General features: G+C 40.4%; 1 protein-coding gene across 3 annotated transcripts in view; it reads left to right on the plus strand.

Annotated features, from left to right (window-relative positions):
• rtn1b (reticulon 1b) overlaps positions 1–19,756 on the plus strand; it is a 45,375-nt gene that overhangs the window by 18,214 nt on the left and 7,405 nt on the right. Inside the window, exon 3 of one of the 3 annotated variants that reach the window (XM_067383604.1) lies at positions 444–1,241. In XM_067383604.1, coding sequence (XP_067239705.1) covers positions 444–1,241 — 798 coding nt within the window. Of the gene's footprint in view, positions 1–443; positions 1,242–12,381; positions 12,712–19,756 lie in introns of those variants that run through there. The other 2 variants (XM_067383605.1, XM_067383606.1) reach the window with 2 other exon arrangements.

A 19,756-nucleotide genomic window follows, 5' to 3' on the forward strand; every position in this document is an offset into this window, starting at 1 on the left:
CTCCCTGATGAGCGAAATAAATATACAATATATCCACCCCCCCACACACACCCGAGTGTTATCAGTAATACCAGTGATGTTGCAAGTTTATCTACCGTATGAAAATGTCCTCACTGTGACATCCCTATTGTGAGTCAGGCTTGAGCACTGTATTATTTGGGGGCATTTCTTGAAGGTAGAATGCTATCCTATCCAAAGTGTGTTTGAACAGAGTTTCAAGTCCATCGGGTTAAAATTACCCCTAGTTGAATAAACACTTTTAAATAGTCTGATTTAAGAGCAGTGGTTCATTGACTTTACTAGCTGTAACATTACACCTTTTTAACAATATATCACACATATGCTTACACTGTTGGGTGCCTTGACAGAGCAGATGGCCACAAGACATCTTACCTTTTTAAAAACACTCCCTCTCCTTTCTCTCTCCCTCCCTTTCTTTATAGAAGAGTCTGACTCTCCATCAGATCCAAACATTCTGGCTGGTGAAATCATCACAGTGAGCTCCTTCCAAGACAAGACTCAAGCGTCACCCACCTCACCCTCTCAACCTTCCAAGCAAGACAGTTCCCCAATGGAAATGAAAACTTCTCTCCCAAAACCCACCTTGCCCCCTTCCTCCCAGGATGTCGAGGGTAGCAGTGCAGAATCTGGCGACTCTGAGATTGAGCTGGTGTCTGAAGAGCCTAGTCCACAAGCTCCCAGCTCTGGCTACATGAGCTTCAGTAAGAGTCCTAGCACCTCTCCATCGACCACAGTACCTTCCACAGCACCCGTCCTGTCTTCTACCCCTGCGTTTGCCCCTAGCCCTACTATGCAGTACAGCATCTTGAGGGAGGAGCGTGAAGCAGAGCTAGATAGTGAACTGGCTCTGGAGTCCTGTGGAGAGGAAAGTCCCAAAAGATTGACCCACGACACCACAAAGGGCTTCAAGGAGAACCCACAGCCAGTCAAAAAACCCACAACCCTGACTTCTGCAACTAAAGAACCCATTATGACTCCAACCACACCTTCTCCGAGCATTCCGGCCCCAACAAGCACTCCTAAAGAGAAGACACCCACCATGGAAGAGAAGCCTAAACCCAGCAGCACAACCCCCAGCCCGAGCCTGCCAGAGCTGAAGGTGGAGCATCCTGCTGGGGAGGTGCACCAGAAAGAAAGAAGGCGGTCCAGTCAAGGCCGCAGGGGCTCTGAGAGAACGACTGTACCACCTGCCATCTTCCAGGGTCTATCCAGGGAGAAAGGTAAACACATGTCACCTCAAGAGGTCACCTCAAGACACAAATTCTGACGATCAACATTATTGCATTTACATGCACAGTTACAATTGAGCTACAGAGGGTTTTTGGATAGTTGAACTACTATCTTCTTCTGTCTGTCCGAGTATACATAACCAGTGTTGTCATAAGTACAGACTTCGATACCAAGTCGGTTCTGAAATTTAAAAAAATGTGATGCTTTGAGCACTGTTGAGCAGATTCGTAAACACCTCAGATTGGCCATTGTGTTCATGCGTTCAACATACAGTATATGTCTGTGATTGGCTGCAATGATCAATGCACGGGAGCATTTGAAAGCTCACAGAAGTGTTTGAATTTAAAAGCGTTTTGAAAGCCGGACCAGGAGTGTTTGAAAGCAGGCGTCTATCAGCAGACCGGTCTGCTGATAGATGCCTGCTTTCAAACGCTCCCGTGTGTATCTGTGTAAGCGCTCGGTGCAGAGCATCATTGATGTCTATTTACAACATGTTTTTGTAGCGTTGATCATTGTAGCACACATATCTGATGCGCATGTGAACAAAATGGCCAAACAGAAGTGTTTACAAATCTGCTTAACAGTGCTCAAATCATCACATTTTTTAAATTTCAGTACCGACTTGGTACTGAAGTCGCACAATGTCAAGCCAATTGTAGTTGGATTAACTTGTAAACATGCTGGACGATGCCAACCTACAATTGCAATATCTAAGTCTGTTAGTTCAACTTTGCAAAAACAGACTGGAACAATTCCGATGACTAAATTATTTGTCAAAGGGCTTTAAACGATTCCAGACGAGGAATAAGGGTCTTGTTTAGCGAAACAATCGGTCATTTTCGGAAAAAAAATAGTGTATATGCTTTATAAACACAAATAATCGTATTGTATTTTTTTCGAAAATGGACGATTGTTTCGCTAGATAAGACCCTTATTCCTTGTCTGGTATCGTTTAAAGCAATTTGAAGCTGCACTGAAACTGTAATTTTGACCTTCAACTGTTTGGAGTCCATTGAAGTCCACTATAAGGAGAATAATCCTGGAATGTTTTCATCAAAAACATTCATTTCTTTTCGACTGAATAAAGACATGAACATCTTGGATGACATGGGGGTGAGTAAATTATCAGGAAAATTTTATTTGAAAGTGGACTATTCCTTTAACATAGATCCCACACAGACTATTTAAACATTACAACTGTTCTGTTTTTGGCTGTAATAATAAACTCCCGGAAAGCAGCTAAATTCTTATACGTTTGTGTGAATCATTGTAGACTGGATTGCTTTGGGTCAGTAAAACCCAGGATTTGCACAAAAGGTGCTTCTCAAAGATGGATCAATAACATCTCTTTGTGATCCTACTTCATATCCAGAACAGATAAGAATCGCACTTTATAATGTGTGTTTGCAAATTGCCTTTCTTAATGTGCTAATGTGGCTAAAGTAACCATTGTCTCTTAAGCCGGGCACACATTTAACGACTAGCTAAAACATTCTAAGACTGAGCTCAACATACAGCGATTGTTTCCTGCGACTGAAGGAGATTTACATACTTACACATGGAATTTGAACACCGACTGTAATCGCAGACTGAATGCAACTGGCTCTGACTAGACGCGTTTGAGCACGATCAGTCATAAGTATCAATTTACATTCATAATCGGCCTTACAATCATTAAGTGTGTGCGCGGCTTTACTGTATTCAGGTACCAGAGATTATTTTTTAACCCGAACATGTTCAGAAGCACAATTTATTACTTCTTAAAAATTAAACTGACATGGCTCTAAGCTCTGTGAATACAGACTTCAGGGACAATGGTAACTTTAGGTTAGGTTAGGTTACTTTATTAATACCCGCAGGTAAATTTGTTTTGCAGTATAATAACATGATGAGTGAAAGGGCATCCATGTAGTGGTGTCCCGATCATGACATGTCGGTGTCCCGATCACACTCAGTGAGCCACGTTTCAGTAAATGCCATGATGCAGCAGTTCCTGAAGTCTTTCTGGTAATGAACATTTCCCTGAAGTTCATCCACCTTGTTTCTCAGGGACAGGACATTTCCCATAATAACCTAGGGAAGAGGAACCCAGGTAAGCCGCTGCTTCCTCAGGCGTAATCTAACGCCACCTCGTTTGCCCCTCTTTCTCTTCTTTTCCACACTCCTCGGACCACAAGAGTCTCTCCGAATAAAGGTTAGCGTAAAGTAGGGCTGCGCGATATATCGAATGCTTTTGTCACGCGCATTTCGTCAGTAAAGCCGGTTCCCTGATTACTGCTAAATCGCCATCACCTGCTTTCAAATGAAGTGGCATTTAATAGACAGAGCCGTAGTTCACTGATAAGCCACGCAATATCGCGTTCAATATCGATGATATTTGATATATCGCCCAGCCCTAGCGTAAAGTCTGTTTCCCGAGCTAAACTAACCAGGTTTAGCTGCATTAATGTATCTCTGGAGTACTGTGTCCTCACATGGCATACAGTCCCACAGATTTTGCAGGCAGCCACAAAATAAAAAAGCCACAGCGCGGCGAAATAAGAAAAGTCAATTTTAGCTAACTAAGTCCAGTAACACTTATTCATGTAATCAAGTAAAATAAAACATTAAAAACACGTAAAATGCACATAAAACTTCGACACGAGGACACCAAACTCTCATTCACTGATTTACTGCCGGTCGCTGCATGTGCATGTGCCCTCTTAGCCGTACAGCATGCTAACAAGCACATTCACAAAGGCAATTTGCGTACATTCACAAAATATAACGTGCGGTAGTTACATGTTCTGAATATGAGGTTGGACAAACAGTTGGTATTGATCGATCTTTAAGAATTCTACTCGCTGTCCACAATCTCCACAATCCAGTTGTTGATGCCAGAGTATCTGGCTCTGCCCTCTTCTGGAAAGTGGGGTGGGGAGAAGCAGCTCATTTGCATTTAAAGAGATAGATACAAAAATGGTGTGTTTTTACTCACCCCATAAAAAGTGGCAATTTTAACATGCTATAAAAAATTATCTGTGGGGTATTTTGAGCTAAAACTTCACATACACACTCCAGGGACATCAGAGACTTATTTTACGTCTTGTAAAAAGGGGCATTCGATGTCTCCTTTAAAATGCATGTAAACATAAGAATTTGTGTTTTTTTTTTTTTTTTTTTTTTTTTAATGGCCTCTTTAAATATAAAACTGCACAAATTTTCACCAAAAAAACTGACTTTTTTTCTATTCTGTGGAGCACAAAAGAAGAAATTTTTAAGAATGTTACTAACAACAGCCCTGTATTGACCAATTTCTCAAAACATCTTCTACTGAAAAAAGAAAGTCATACAGGTTTGTAATGACATGAGGGTGAGTAAATGATGGCAGAATTTTCATTTTTGGGTGAACTATTACTTTAAGACCTATGATACACTGAAATTAAAATAAAAAACTGACTCACACTTATTGGCCTCACCCTGTTAGGAGGAAACTCCCTTTGGCATTAACAGCAGGAAAAAACACATTTCAATGCCTCCATCCCTTGGGAATCAGTCAATACTGGGCATGCACAGGCCAGCTGACAGTTTACAGCTAATATTTTCCTAACATTACATAAATTGATTGTGGTATTTAACTTGCAGTTTCTCTCAGATATCAGTACGTTTACATGCACTTTAAAAGTCTGATTTCAGTCAGACTAAAACAATAGTTTGTGTATTTAAAATGTCATATAATTGCTTTAGTTCAGCTTAAATTATACAGGTCTAATGGACTAACAGACCTAGATAATGTGATTGTAGCTATGCGTCACTCAGCATCTACCACTACAAATTCAACGTATACTTCGACAGACAGATGAAGCCTGGAGCTCGACTACACAAAAATTCTCTGTAGCTCCATTAAAACTAGTGTTGATCTAGCAAGGGAAGCACTTCTGTATTCATAATGGGCAAAAAATATGAAGGGAGAGGAGAGATGTTTTATTACTACATTTATGATAAGGACAGTTTTTGTGTGACACAACAGTTCTGATGTCTGAGAACACTTATACACTGGACTGGATTTCATAGAGGCATTTCCTGCTCAACTGTTCACTTCACATATGTCAATTCTGCTTTTTCACTAAGATCCCTTGTCATCCAACAGAGAAATACAACACTGTGTAATATAACATTTCTAATCATCTGCACACCTCCAGAAGGTCATGCTCATGAAATATTATATCAATTTCACAAGACACATTTCCCACACAGTCCCCTGAGTCTTTAGATGGGTGGCTAATGTTTTATATTTTATTTCACACCTAACTGCTCCCTGCATCTGCTGTTGTGAGTTCAGGATTCAGCAGAACTCAGTGGAAATATCTTGTGTGAAACTGTGAAAAATTATTAGAGAAGATCTGGCTGACCTACAACAGTCTGGTTTGTAAAACCCACCAATTTACTGAAAACATTTTCATTATTTCAGTGATCTGAACACATCCCAGTAGTGAGATATATAAATCATAACAAATAAAATGGCTTTGTTTACAGTATAAAGACCTAATCTCTATTTTGCTGTATTTTCCCTAGGAAAAAAAAAAACATCTTGCTTTAAAAATTAATAATAAACAAATAAATTAATAATTTAGTTTTGTTTTAAGATAATTATTGACTTCAATGTGTATTAGTGGATGAGTACGTCATTTGTTTTTGTCTGTTGAATTCATTACGTCATTAATGCTTTGGGCTGGACAGTTGTTTGAAGACGTCAGAACAAAGCCTTCAGGTCAGTTTCTGTCTGCGACTTTTGTGATCAGTGAGTGCTGCCGACTTGTGATTCCATAGACACACTGGAGTAGGATGGCATTGCACAGATCCTATAGTGAGATAACAAGACTATATGCGTTTCATTTGGGGTTCAGACGTTAATTCTTTTTAAATGGACAGTGTTAAGTATGCATCATGGTGGATGGCAGACAGCTCTAAATTCCTGTCATGCAGTATTAATGTAACTGGAAATTCAACATAAATTAATTTTATGTTTGTCTTATAATTGATTCTTATCAGTGTTTCATATGATGCTTTTCAGTCAATATATTCCTCTTTACAACACCCTTATTAATTGAGAACTGTTTGTAAAAGCAGACTGAATTTACTGTTGTTGTCTACTTACCATTGTACACGTGTCTGTGTCTATGGCGGACTGCAAAATAGGTATGGTGGTGCCACAGTCTGTCTGACCGCACCCGCTTTCTCCCCTCCTCTCTTGAGCTCAGTGTCTCATAGAAGCCTCTAGAAATGAGATGGCTCTTGTAACCACATGTAAACATACTGAGGATGGATATCACTGCTGCTTTCTTCCAGCAGAGGGCTCAGTTTACCATGCGCAGTCATTGTCTCGCTGTCTGCCCATAGACTGGAGAGGGGTTGTAATGCATTATCATTGTGTGTGTTTGTATAAAATATAGTTTTCTATTTTAATGTATTTAATATATATTTTAATATATATAAAATGCAATTTATTCCAGTGATGGCAAAGCTGAATTTTTACCTGCCATTACTTCAGTCTTCAGTGTCACATGATCCTTCAGAAATCAATCTATCCAGTTGAAAACAGTTCATATTTCTTTCAGGATTTTTTGATGTTTTGCATTCCCTGGTTTTCTCTACTGCTGCAGTCTCTTATGATTTTAACCAGGTTTTACATTCATCACATTTTTCATATCATTAACAGCAGCTGTTCCCTTTCAGTTCTGTAACAAACATTTTATTTTAGCTTTTGCAATGTGTTTAGAGGTTCTGTACTCACTCTAACAACATTAATTTCACTGGAGGAGTCAAGTTACAATTCACTCTGTGAAGGCTAGCACGGTCATTCCACATTTTTGAGGTAAACCAATCATTAATCATTTAGAATAGCAAAAATAAGCAGTTATTTATGTGTTAGTTTCTCTTGTATTTTATTCTGTCTCTATCAATTATTTAAATGTTTTAGGCCCATGGCATTTCTTGTGAGATGAGTTCACTTGAAGCTGAGGCACAGACATTATGCTAATTTCCTTTGTTTGGACTTGCATTTGTTGCTCTTTTTTTTTTTTGTACAATACACAAAAGGTTAAATGCGAAACCTTTGAGTTAGAGATGTCAAAGATAATGCATAATTCACAATGATGTGCTGTTCCTTTGAATGATAAATTAATTGAGTGCAGTTATGGTTATCTCTCACCATACATGACATATGGGATCATGGTGGAGGTTCTCTGTGCACTGAAGTGTCTCATTACAGTCTGCCATCCCACCGTGACTAGAATCAGAGACCATGATTAAGCAATTTACAGCTAAGACTTTATAGTCTGAGTGTAACACGGTTCGTAAATGTGGGAAGAAGGAGGCGGGAACCGGCGAACGTTCAACAAAAGTTTAATTCAAAATAAACAAAGAACAAAACGAAAGTAATGCCGGCAGACCCTCGCGGACGTCTGCCGGCCACACAAACATAATAAAACATAAAGTAAAGTCCAGGCCTGGTCCTCTCTCGTCCTTCACTGTAGTCGCTCCTCCTTTTATGCTCCCGGAGCTCCTCCGTGAGGGACTCAAGGCCGGTGCGCCTCCCAGGTGAAGCTCATTAACACTCGCGCCACCGACCTCGCGCCGTTCCCTCACAACTCTCGCCCGCCCTGGTCGCCACATACCCCCATCGCCCCTCGCAGGCCGGGAGTACTCCCGAGACTGCGCTCTACTCCCCCCCCCCGGGGCCTGTCTCGGCGGCCGCAGCACCTGGGGGTAAGGACAGACGAGACGAGAGAAAGGAGATGGAAGCAAGGGGAGCGACAGGACGAGAGAGGGGAGAGAGGAAAAAGAAAGAGGAAAAAAAATTTTGGGTCCGGTTCCCAGACACACTGCCGCTCGGTCCTCAGCCTGCCGAGAGGCTTTTCCTCGCGGTGCCACATGCGATGGCACTGGACGCTTGGTGGACGGCCCGATCCTCGACCGCCTCCTGGCGGCCGGCGATGGCTCCTCTGGCTGAGGGCAGCCTGCAGCGAGTCCCCCGTCCCCTGCTCCTCCCCTTAATGGCGGACGGCAGCAGGCTCCGGTGGACGGCGGCGACTCCTCCGCTCCCTCCTGGACGGCAGCCACCCCACCTCGTCCCAGGAGCACGGCATCCGGGTCTCCGTCCCACCTTTCACTAGGCTCCAGTACCACCGCCTCGGGCAGCCTCTCGCGGTCTTCACTTCCGTGCTGCCTGAACTCCGCAGCACCGCGATCCCCCTCAGCAGCGAGGGCTCTCCGACAGCATGTCCCTCCTTCCTCCCGGGTTTCGGCACCAATGTAACACGGTTCGTAAATGTGGGAAGAAGGAGGCGGGAACCGGCGAACGTTCAACAAAAGTTTAATTCAAAATAAACAAAGAACAAAACGAAAGTACTGCCGGCAGACCCTCGCGGACGTCTGCCGGCCACACAAACATAATAAAACATAAAGTAAAGTCCAGGCCTGGTCCTCTCTCGTCCTTCACTGTCGTCGCTCCTCCTTTTATGCTCCCGGAGCTCCTCCGTGAGGGACTCAAGGCCGGTGCGCCTCCCAGGTGAAGCTCATTAACACTCGCACCACCGGCCTCGCACCGTTCCCTCACGGCTCTCGCCCGCCCTGGTCGCCACACTGAGATTTTAAAGAAACATGGCAAAGGAGTGGTATAATGTAGTGCTGGGCGGTATACCGGTTTATACCGAATACCGGTATTTATTTTTGTTATGATATTAATTTTGATGATACCGCAATACCGGTATGTGTCGCCTGACCAACGTTAGGAACAGAGCCAGAGAATATATGCTGCATGAAGATAGACCGTAAAATCACTACACACTAAAGCAACACAAGACGTAAGAATGGACAAAAAACAACTGAAACTGAAGTCTATTTATACAGAGTAACTCAAGGGCAAACAAGGAATAGGTGAATCAATCAAACAGTCAATGAATCACTATGACAAGCAAAGAAGAGCCCAGTGGAGCCAAAGGGGTGTAGGGATGAGGCGGAGCCAGAGGACCAGAAGTCCATAGCGGAACCAGGATGATGACTGACCAAGGTGGAGATTGAGGGACGAGGGAGCCCATCGGAGCCTGAGGGATGACAGACCATGGTGGAGCCGAGGGAGTATGGAGCTGATGGGTCGACAGGCCGAGGTGGAATCCAGGGCCTGGAGGCTTGAGGTAAAGCTAGGGGATCGAAAAAACAGGGCAGAACTAGATACCTAAAAAGCCCAAGGTGGATTTGAGATGCTAAGTGGAGCCGGTGAATGAGAAGCTGGAGGGTTGAAGGGAGCTAGCGGAGATGGGGTAGAAGAACTGGATGGCATTGGCAGAGGAAGAGGGAGTGGGAGGCTGGGTTGGAGCATCAGCGACGAACAAGACTTGGAACTGGGAGTGGGGGCTGGGCAGGGCCAGAGGCGGAGACACAAGATGGACTTCAGGGGTAGGATAATGGTTGGTACTTCTTTCCATAATAGCCACTTCCACCAACACTCCCTCAGCAATAGATGTGGCTCAAACACCTGGTCAGACTTGGCAGGTTGAGGATCTGATCTGCGGTGGGCTCTGGTTCATTGCTCTTACTGGTTCTGGCTCCGGGCCAAACCATGGCTAAGGCTTGAGCTTCTAGACAGAGATAGGGCCTTGCTCACACCCCTGGTTAGACATATATATACAGGTGCTGGTCAAATAATTAGAATATCATCAGAAAGTTGATTTATTTCATTAATTCTATTCAAAAAGTGAAACTTATATATTCTATTCATTCATTACACACAGACTGATATATTTCAAATGTTTATTTCTATTAATTTTGATTATTATAACTGACAACTAAGGAAAATCCCAAATTCAGTATCTCAGAAAATTAGAATATTACTTAAGACTAATACAAAGAAAGGATTTTTAGAAATCTTGGCCAACTGAAAAGTATGAACATGAAAAGTATAAGCATGTACAGCACTCAATACTTAGTTGGGGCTGCTTTTGCCTGAATTACTGCAGCAATGCGGCGTGGCATGGAGTCGATCAGTCTGTGGCACTGCTCAGGTGTTATGAGAGCCCAGGTTGCTCTGATAGTGGCCTTCAGCTGCACTGTGTGCAGGTGCCAAGTCCTGTTGGAAAATGAAATCTGCATCTCCATAAAGTTGGTCAGCAGCAGTTGGTCCTTTTTGTCTTCAGCCCAGGCAAGACGGTTCTGACGCTGTCTGTTGTTCAAGAGTGGCTTGACACAAGGAATGCGACAGCTGAAACCCATGTCTTGCATACGTCTGTGTGTAGTGGTTCTTGAAGCACTGACTCCAGCTGCAGTCCACTCTTTGTGAATCTCCCCCACATTTTTGAATGGGTTTTGTTTCACAATCCTCTCCAGGGTGTGGTTATCCCTACTGCTTGTACACTTTTTTTCTACCACATCTTTTCCTTCCCTTTGCTTCTCTATTAATGTGCTTGGACACAAAGCTCTGTGAACAGCCAGCCTCTTTTGCAATGACCTTTTGTGTCTTGCCCTCCTTGTGTAATGCGTCAATGGTCGTCTTTTGGACAACTGTCAAGTCAGCAGTCTTCCCCATGATTGTGTAGCCTACAGAACTAGACTGAGAGACCATTTAAAGGCCTTTGCAGGTGTTTTGAGTTATTAGCTGATTCGAGTGTGGCACCGGGTGTCTTCAATATTGAACCTTTTCACAATATTCTAATTTTCTGAGATACTGAATTTGGGATTTTCCTTAGTTGTCAGTTATAATAATCAAAATTAAAAGAAATAAACATTTGAAATATATCAGTCTGTGTGTAATGAATAAATATATAATATACAAGTTTCACTTTTTGAATGGAATTAGTGAAATAAATCAACTTTTTGATGATATTCTAATTATATGACCAGCACCTGTATATATGTGTATATATGTGTGTGTATACACAACAGGAATAAATTACATTTTTAAAATGTATTCAAATAGAAAACAGTTATTTTAAATTTTAATATTTTACGATTTTACTGATTGTTCTGTATTTTTGATTAAATAAATCCAGCTTTGGTGAGCTTAAGAGACTTCTTACAAAAACATAAAAAAAAATTAACCAAAAAAATTAGTGTGCATATTATATATATATATTACTGCAGCTTTTTTTGCCTTTATTTTACTGTATTTAAATTTGGTTTCAACGGCTTGTCCACAAGTCAGACTTGCCCATCTGAAAATGACATATGGCAAGTCCATCCCTGACCACTGGACAGGACTGTCCGCTTGCCTGTGAGCTCATCCTGTTTCCTTTAACCAAGAGCGCTGAGTCATTGTCCGTATCTCATGAGGCTTGCCTCATGATGTCTCCTTTCTCACACACACACACAAATACACACTCACTGTTATAGCAGTCTAGAGTGAAATTCATCAGAGATGATGCATTGAGCACAGAATGAGCCTTTGCTCTGAATGAGCAAAATAAGTGTGCAGCAATGTTTACCACCAGATTTCAACCTTTTCAAGAGGATTAGTTGGGATTAGTCTCCCATCTAAAAGACTGAAGATGAGAAAGAGAGAGGAAAACAAATATTTCATCCTCCCACTTTACTGTCTGTCTGCAGGGTCTTAAAAAGACAGTGACCCAAAAATAACAATTTTGTCAGCATTTATTCACCCTTATGTGTTTCCAAACCTGTATGATTTTCTTTCACACACACAAAATAAGATGTTTAGCAAGATGTTCACGCTGCTCTTTTACATGAAAGTGATCAGGTGAGCTGGGACTGTCAAGCTCTAAAAAGGTTGTTTTATCAAAATTGACGTTTTTATGTAATATTGCACTATTTACTGTAGATTATTTATTTGTGCACACTATTATTATATATATAATTTTTATAAATCCATTTGCCCTCATAATCATAAATAAAAATAACCTCCCCTCCCTCTTATAACAAAATCTCTTTTCTGATGTTGTGTTTACTGACATGAGGGAGGGACAATGATCCAGTCAATTTCTGATGGACAAATCAAGTCCCACCCTACATTTTTTCTTGTTTGAGAAGCCGTTTCATTCGGATATATGTCACAATGAGGAAGAAAAGACTATCGCAACTTCCATTTCATGCCGCCTTGAAAGGTGTCAATCATTACGCTTTGCCCCTCCCCAAAATGTCTGTCTTCAACAAAATCAGATCCTCCACCAGTGGGCAGCATTATCACCATAAACTCCTAGTCCTCCTCTCCTCCATCTCTGCCTCCCCTCCCCTCTCTGTCTCCTCCTCCTATGGCTCATTCATGCACTGGTGTGAACCGGTGAGCGAGAGAGAAACAGAGAGAGAGATAACGACAGACACGGAGCAAGGAGCGGAGAGGCTGTAGCAGTAGTGTTAGCAGAAAGCAATTTGCAGTCTTTCCCCTCACCCAGCCTAGCATGCAGGCCAGCGCCATGGCAGCCGCAGACTCGACAAAGATTGAAGGTTTCTGGAGCAACTGGAAGTGCCAGGGTACTGTGAGTGCATGTGGAGGAAGGGGGTCCGAGGGTGCACGGGATGCAAGATCAGAGTGAAGAGGATGCATGTGCATGTCTGGACAGAAAAGGGTGTTGATTTATTGGGGCTGCTGGATTTTGTGGGGGGGAGGTGCATGTGGTTTTCTAGAAGATGCTCAGACACACATTCACCTTTTTTTCCCGCATCGAGGCCACCGCCATCATGGGCATAGGAGCTGGGCACGCCCTTCTTCTCCCCCCTCCTTAATATACTTAGTGGCTCCATATTTATTTTATATACTCTGGGTGTGTTTGATTGGAATGAATTGCCAATGATGTGCATGACTGCCTCATTTTCTGGTCAGATTGGCATTTAGATGTGGATAGTTCCATAAAGAGCTGTTAAATGCTTTGTGTATTTCTTTGCATTTGGCTGATCGTTCATTAAGGCCTTCAGGCTGCACAGGGAGCAGAAAGCAAAATAAAGAAAAGAAGAAAGAGAGAGGTATAGGGTGTGGCTACCTGAATGTCTAGCTCGTGTTGGTTGCCCAAATGTAAACCCCTCTTTTTTTATCCTGAAAATTGCTTTTCTGTGAAAGAATGGATAGTAGATACATGCATGTGTATAATAAAACTGAGTTAGTTCGTTTACTATCCACTGAAAGACAACTATGCATGCATCTCTTTAATCAATCCAGTACCTAGACTATCATGTTAAAGAGACTCTAACGTAAGGAAGAAAACTGGAACAATTTAAGAGGGAGGGTTTCTGGTAGTGGCTATTTATATATTGAGCATTTTGCATCGCTGACAGTTCAAAGGCTTATAAACACAAATATGTCTATTTTGATGAATATTTGACTTTTTATTTGAGAGTATCTAAATATTAATGGTATTCAGTCTTTGTTCCTTTTATATTTAAGATTTTTGGAAACACTTTAAAATAAGGTTCAAGTATTTAATGTATTAGGTATCATGAACTAACAATGAACACATTTTTACAGCTTTTATTAATGTAGGTTAATGTTAATTTATAAAAGTATTTGTATATATAAAAATGAGCATTAACCTGGATTAATATGCAGTGTTTGTTAGTTCATGATACCTAATGCATTAACGAATGTTATTAAATTGAACTTTATTGTAAAGTTGTAAAAATCTATCTATCTATCTATCTATCTATCTATCTATCTATCTATCTATCTATCTATCTATCTATCTATCTATCTATCTATCTATCTATCTATCTATCTATCTATCTATCTATCTATCTATCATTTCTATTGTTATACTGTCCTATCTAATTTATCATTATTGCACACGTAAATTTAGATAATTTGTGCCTTAGTGGGATTTAGTGCCTTTTTAGAGTGGATAAAACTCTTACCATACTCTTAGCCATTACCAAAATTAAAACAGAAATTAAGATGTTAAAAATAAGCATTTATCAGTTTTTTTTTATTAATGAAATAAGTTGTACTGTTTGATGAAGACGTGGCTGTGTCAGCACATGGTCTTGTATTCTTTTGCCATCTCTTTCTACAGTCATGCCTGTTGGCTCAGGATTGCTAATATCTGTGTCCTTTAGGTATTGATTCAATGCTATAAAGTCAAACTGCAGCAAAGGTGCTGGCTTCTCTTAAGTCAGCAGTTTCTGTTTCTTCTCACAGTATTCTCTCAAGTATGCAGTTTAGTTGAAACTGTGGCGTGGGGGGCCACATTGGCTGTTACTGTCTTGATGGTCATTTGGTACTAGTCCAAAATCATCTCTGCCAGTTCTTCCATTAACTGCAAATCATAAAACAGATTTGATCACTTCACACTGGCAAATGTGCTAGTTATAGCACCATTCTTATTAATAAAAACTTGGAGCCCTGCAGATTGCATCAGATAAGATTGGAATGATCCAGCATACATCCCCAAACTCAAGCCCTCTAGTATTTCAATTAGTCCCAATAATTGATCTCTGATTAAGAATGTATAGTCCTACTCTGGAAATATCAAACCTAGAATTTAAGATGTGGTAAATACTAGTGGTTATTCAGTAGAGGATATAAGAGGCATTTGTCAGCAGGCTTAGCACAGTGTCATATGATCTTACAGATCCTGGATCCATATCATCTTTTATATTGTGTTCAGAACATGATGTTGCAGGACATAGCAGCCATTTTTGTTGGGTGTCCCTACAACGACAGTGTTATGTAGGTCGAAGGTCTATTTTTGCATATTCATCCCCCCTTCAAACCCAATTTTGCTTGGTGAAATTACAAGGAGCATCAATGTGTGGCACTTATATGTGTGAAAGATGGTTATTGTTGACTCTTAAGCTGTTTGTCAGAATTGCTGTAGGTCAGAATATCCCATAATAATGTAGAAGTTCATTGTTCAAGATATATGTGTGGTGCTTTGTCTCTTAGCAACACTGCTTAAAGTGATAGTTCACTCAAAAATGAAAATTCTGTCGTTATTTATTCACCCTCATGTCATTTCCAAACCTGAATGACTTTCTTCTGTGGAACACAAAAGAAGACAGCTATTTGTAAAATGTTTCAACTGTTTTTGACCATACAATTTCCAATTGAACAAGCAAAAAAAGACATTTTCTTTTATGTTCTGTGGAAAAAAGAGAGTCCAGGTTTGGAAATGACAAAAAGGCATGTAAATGCTGACAGAATTTTCATTTTTGTGCAAATTATCCCTTTAAATTCATATTCATCTACCAAATGATATGTACTTGTACTCTTGTGGACTTGGTCGTTGTATGTGCATGTTTAAAGTCGGCAAGAAATGGAAGTTGTGATAGTCTTTTCTTCCCTGTTGTGATGCATATCCGAGTGAAAGGCTTCTCAAACAAGAAAAATTGTAGGGTGGGACTTGATTTTGTCTATTGGGAATTGATTGGATGACTAGATCATTGTTGTTTGCTATTGCTGCAGGTTGCCCCGCCCTCACACCAGTAAACGTCATCAGAGGCTGAATCCCAAATGGCATCCTAAACCCTCACAGTCTTCCTCTGAGTCCGCACTTTCGTGACATAATGCCACTTTGACTGCTGGGTAAAGTCCTCTGAGTAGCAAGCACACTTGCAGGCTCGGCTGTAGTGCGCATCGAGGGCGCATAGCGCTGTAAAGGGCGAGCACCCTTCTGAAAACTAAAATGATGATTGGGACACCCTACCGTCTTGGGGACTTAAGACACGCGCACGCGGCAGCCATTATAAGTCCACAAGACTGAAAAATCATAGAAGTGTGCCCCAACCAATTGTCAATTTTGATTTCATGGTGACTTTAAGTCAACAAGAGCACAGTGTGTCCCTATTGACATTGTGCCCCATTTGAACCCTCGATGTGCACTTTTTGATGCAGGCTCTGCTACCCAATAACCTATGCAGCATTATGTCAGCAAAGTGGATTTAGAGTAGGACTGCAAAGGCTTAAAGTACTATTTGCGCTATTTATTGTATCATGCTAGCCAGTAAATGCTTAAGCAAGAGTATATATATTATTTCTCAAAGTTTGCCTAATATCTCAAGTATAACCTGTGTTACAATTGCAAGAGTATACATGTATACCCTATAGACTTATGCTGTCCCATATAATACAGTAAGATGAACCAGTCTAGAGGAGTGATTAAAGAGAGCCATTAATTACTGCTGACTTTTGAATCTCTTTCTGTGTCATTGTGGCATTTGTGAGGTTTCCTTCAATGTATTACCATGCCGAGTTGTTTTTATGTTTATCTGGAGGCTGTTTGGGATGTCACACCATGTGACACTTATTTAAAAGAGCTTTTATTATTGCTAGCAGAGAAATGTTCTTTGCCTAGTGTCTTTCTGCATCTCGCTGTCCCATGCCAAGATTGGTGTCATCCAGATTAGTGTCTAGTGTGTAATAATGGTAGTCATAGGCTGTCTGAAGTGATCTCTTTGTTGTAAGAGTATGATCCACTGATGTCAGAAGCAAGCTGTGTGTGTTTACAATGGAGCATGTCCATTGTAAAAGGACTATCCAATCTGCATTCAGGCTTGCAGTATATAACCGTGTAAGCCATAAATTGTTCATGCTATACAGCATTCTCTTGTGTGTAGTCCTATTTGTGATAAGTTATACACGGATGGTTTGTTGGACCATGTGTTTTATTGAAATTTAGATCTGTCCTGCTACATCTCAATCTCAATTTTAGGGGATGAAGGTCACATATTTCTCATAAAGTTCCTGTAAGTGTTTTCAGCCATATCCAACTTTTTAAATACCACATTGCAATAAATAAAATCTCTCTGCTGTAAAGTTATCCAAACATGCTTAATGCAAGATTAATGTACTTAAGAAGCAAAATCTAATTTATTCAATATAGATGCATTTAATAGTGTCTCACTTTCAGGCGTGTGCGTAGCAAACAAACAGATAAAGAGTCAGATGGATAAAAATCCAATATGAAGTTTAATCCAAACAGACAAAGTAATCCAACAAAAGCAGTATAAACACACCATAACATCAATTTGACCAAAGACTAAGTGAACAGCAGGAAATTAAACACACAATTGTGATGAGCTAAATGACAAACAGCTGTGATGATAATTAGTGTCCATAGTAACAGATTAGTGGCGGGAAAATCAAACAAATGAACACAGGTACTGAAGGATTAAAAAGTCTATGAACAAAACTTGCCAAATAAATGTCTTATAATATTTTTATATATATATATTTATTTTGATTTGATTTGTTTTTCTCAGTAAAATACCTAAACATCATTAAGATAAAGTTACTTGAGAAGCAAAATCGGGTAAGATATTGCATTTATGTAATTAACCAGTCTTTTTCCCCAGTATAATTACCTAAACATTGAAACAAGATAAAGAAGCAAAACTGAGTAAGATTTTAAGATTTGTTTTGAGCTCAAACTGATTAAATTTACTTAGCATTATGCTTAAAACAAGAAAAAAATGTCTATTTGTATGCTGTATACTCGATATAGTCTCTGAAAACAAGTCTTAACATCTTACGCAATTTAACTTCTCAGTATACTTGTCAACAAGAATGAAAAAATGAAAATGCTTAAGAAAATGATTTTCAGTGCAGTCACACAGTGATGGCTATTTTTAGCCATTCTTGCCCCCAAGGATCGGACTGTTGTTAGCTGTTGTCCTTTAGCTTGATAAAAAAGCAAAGGTCTTGCATGAACGAGGGGCATGTTGTTGTCAGCAATGGGCTGTTTTAGCAAGAGGGTCTTTGCTTGTGTGTCTGTCATACCAGTGTTACCTCCTGTTCCCCTCCCCCACCATTTCATCAGCACCTTATTACTCTGTCTGGCAGGCAGCGCTCAGTACGGGAGGGAGGGAGGTGGTGGGGGCAGCTCCATCTCTATGGAAACTGCATCACTGCTCACTCCACTGCACCCATCTCTCCAGTTTCCGTGGCGACCGCGCTCCCTTCATCTCTCAACTGCCAACTTCACGCCGACACATTTTATACAAAGCTCACCGTAATGACCCCATAAACAAGCATGTGCCGGCGCATGTTGGGAAAGAGTGGGCTTGAATGAGCAAGTGTCTTATTGTTTGTTGACTTCTACCTGAAAATAAATATGGAGGAAATACACTGCCTTAGATTAATGAAGGCGTATGTTTCTTATTCCATTCTGATACATAGAAAAGGACTGAATATTGATCATTGACTATAATGAGCTGTACATATTGCATAAAGGGGTGTCCGCCACACCTTCATGACACAAACAAAGAATGATCCCACTGAGCATGATGCTGTTGTGGAGATCCATAGTGCTAGTTTAGGAAAAACTCTAACTTAACACAGCCCAAAATAATGCTCTAGTTTTCCGGCTCTTAATGGCACTGAGTATGACAGGCACGCATCCAAGGAAATGATCACAGGACTCTGTCTAGACCATGAAGCTCCACTTAGCTCAGATACATACCTGTGATTAGAGCAAACTGCTGCTGCTGCTATTAGGTTGTGATTATAAACTAGATAGGCTGCTTAATTTTTAATCTCTTGAGTTCTTGCATCATCTTAAAGTGGGTGGAAAACAAAGGCCGCTGAGAAGAGCTTTGGAATGGGTGTGGTAAACAGTGGATTGATGCTGTGTGTGACTATGTAGAAAGCAGGTTGTTTACAGAATCCTTTGCCGCACTTGTTTTTTGGCATCACAATTACATATTGCAAATCAATGAAACCCCAGTTTTAAATAATAATAATAATAATCAGATTGTAATCGGACTATCAGCACAGTCGTAATAAAAAAGTCACATGTAACCACGTCAATCGGAATGAATTGGTCAAATCTGATTAAAATTTAATTCGGATTGCAAGGGGTGGTTTAAACCTTTTCTAATCTGATCGAGAGGACATGTAAACACTTAATCGGTTGAAAACCGAAACTTGAAAGTACTGCGCATGTGCAATGATGTAGAAATGGCGTAATGACGTATGACGCGAGGAACGAAGTGTCATTCTAAAATTTTCCTTCCACTCATTGTCTGCGAAGGGGAGCAGGACAATGTCCCACTAGTCCATGTTTTAGACTTTCATCCTTGTTTTAGGTGCAGGAATGGGCATTTTTACTGCTTGGTAAATATAAGCAGCACGGCACAAAGCTTTGTGTCGTCTTATAATTAGGACCCGAAATAAATAACTCTGTATATTATATAACACTGTATATTTTTGCAGTGTGTGCATGTTAAAAAATCAATTCCGATTTGAAGCTTGTGACATAAATGCGCATGAATTGATTTCTATTGAAACAAAAAGTGTCTATGTAAACGTAGCTAATGTGAGTACATGTACAACAAAATACTGATTATGCTAATTTAAAAATGACAGTGCAAGAAATGTTTTTGTTTAAGGTGTTCAAGGCTTCAAGTTTTTAACTTTAAAAGACTGAATAAGCTGATAGAACGCAGGTAAATGTGTATACATGTTGAGTGAAATCCAAATACTATTTTAAGACCTATACCAATAACAGCATGGTATTGACCGGTTATTATGCAGTGATGGGCAAAATTACTTTTAAAAATAATATGTTACAATATTATTTATTTTATTATT

This window comes from Chanodichthys erythropterus, chromosome 4, assembly GCF_024489055.1.
Source record: "Chanodichthys erythropterus isolate Z2021 chromosome 4, ASM2448905v1, whole genome shotgun sequence".
Lineage (NCBI taxonomy): Eukaryota > Metazoa > Chordata > Actinopteri > Cypriniformes > Xenocyprididae > Chanodichthys > Chanodichthys erythropterus.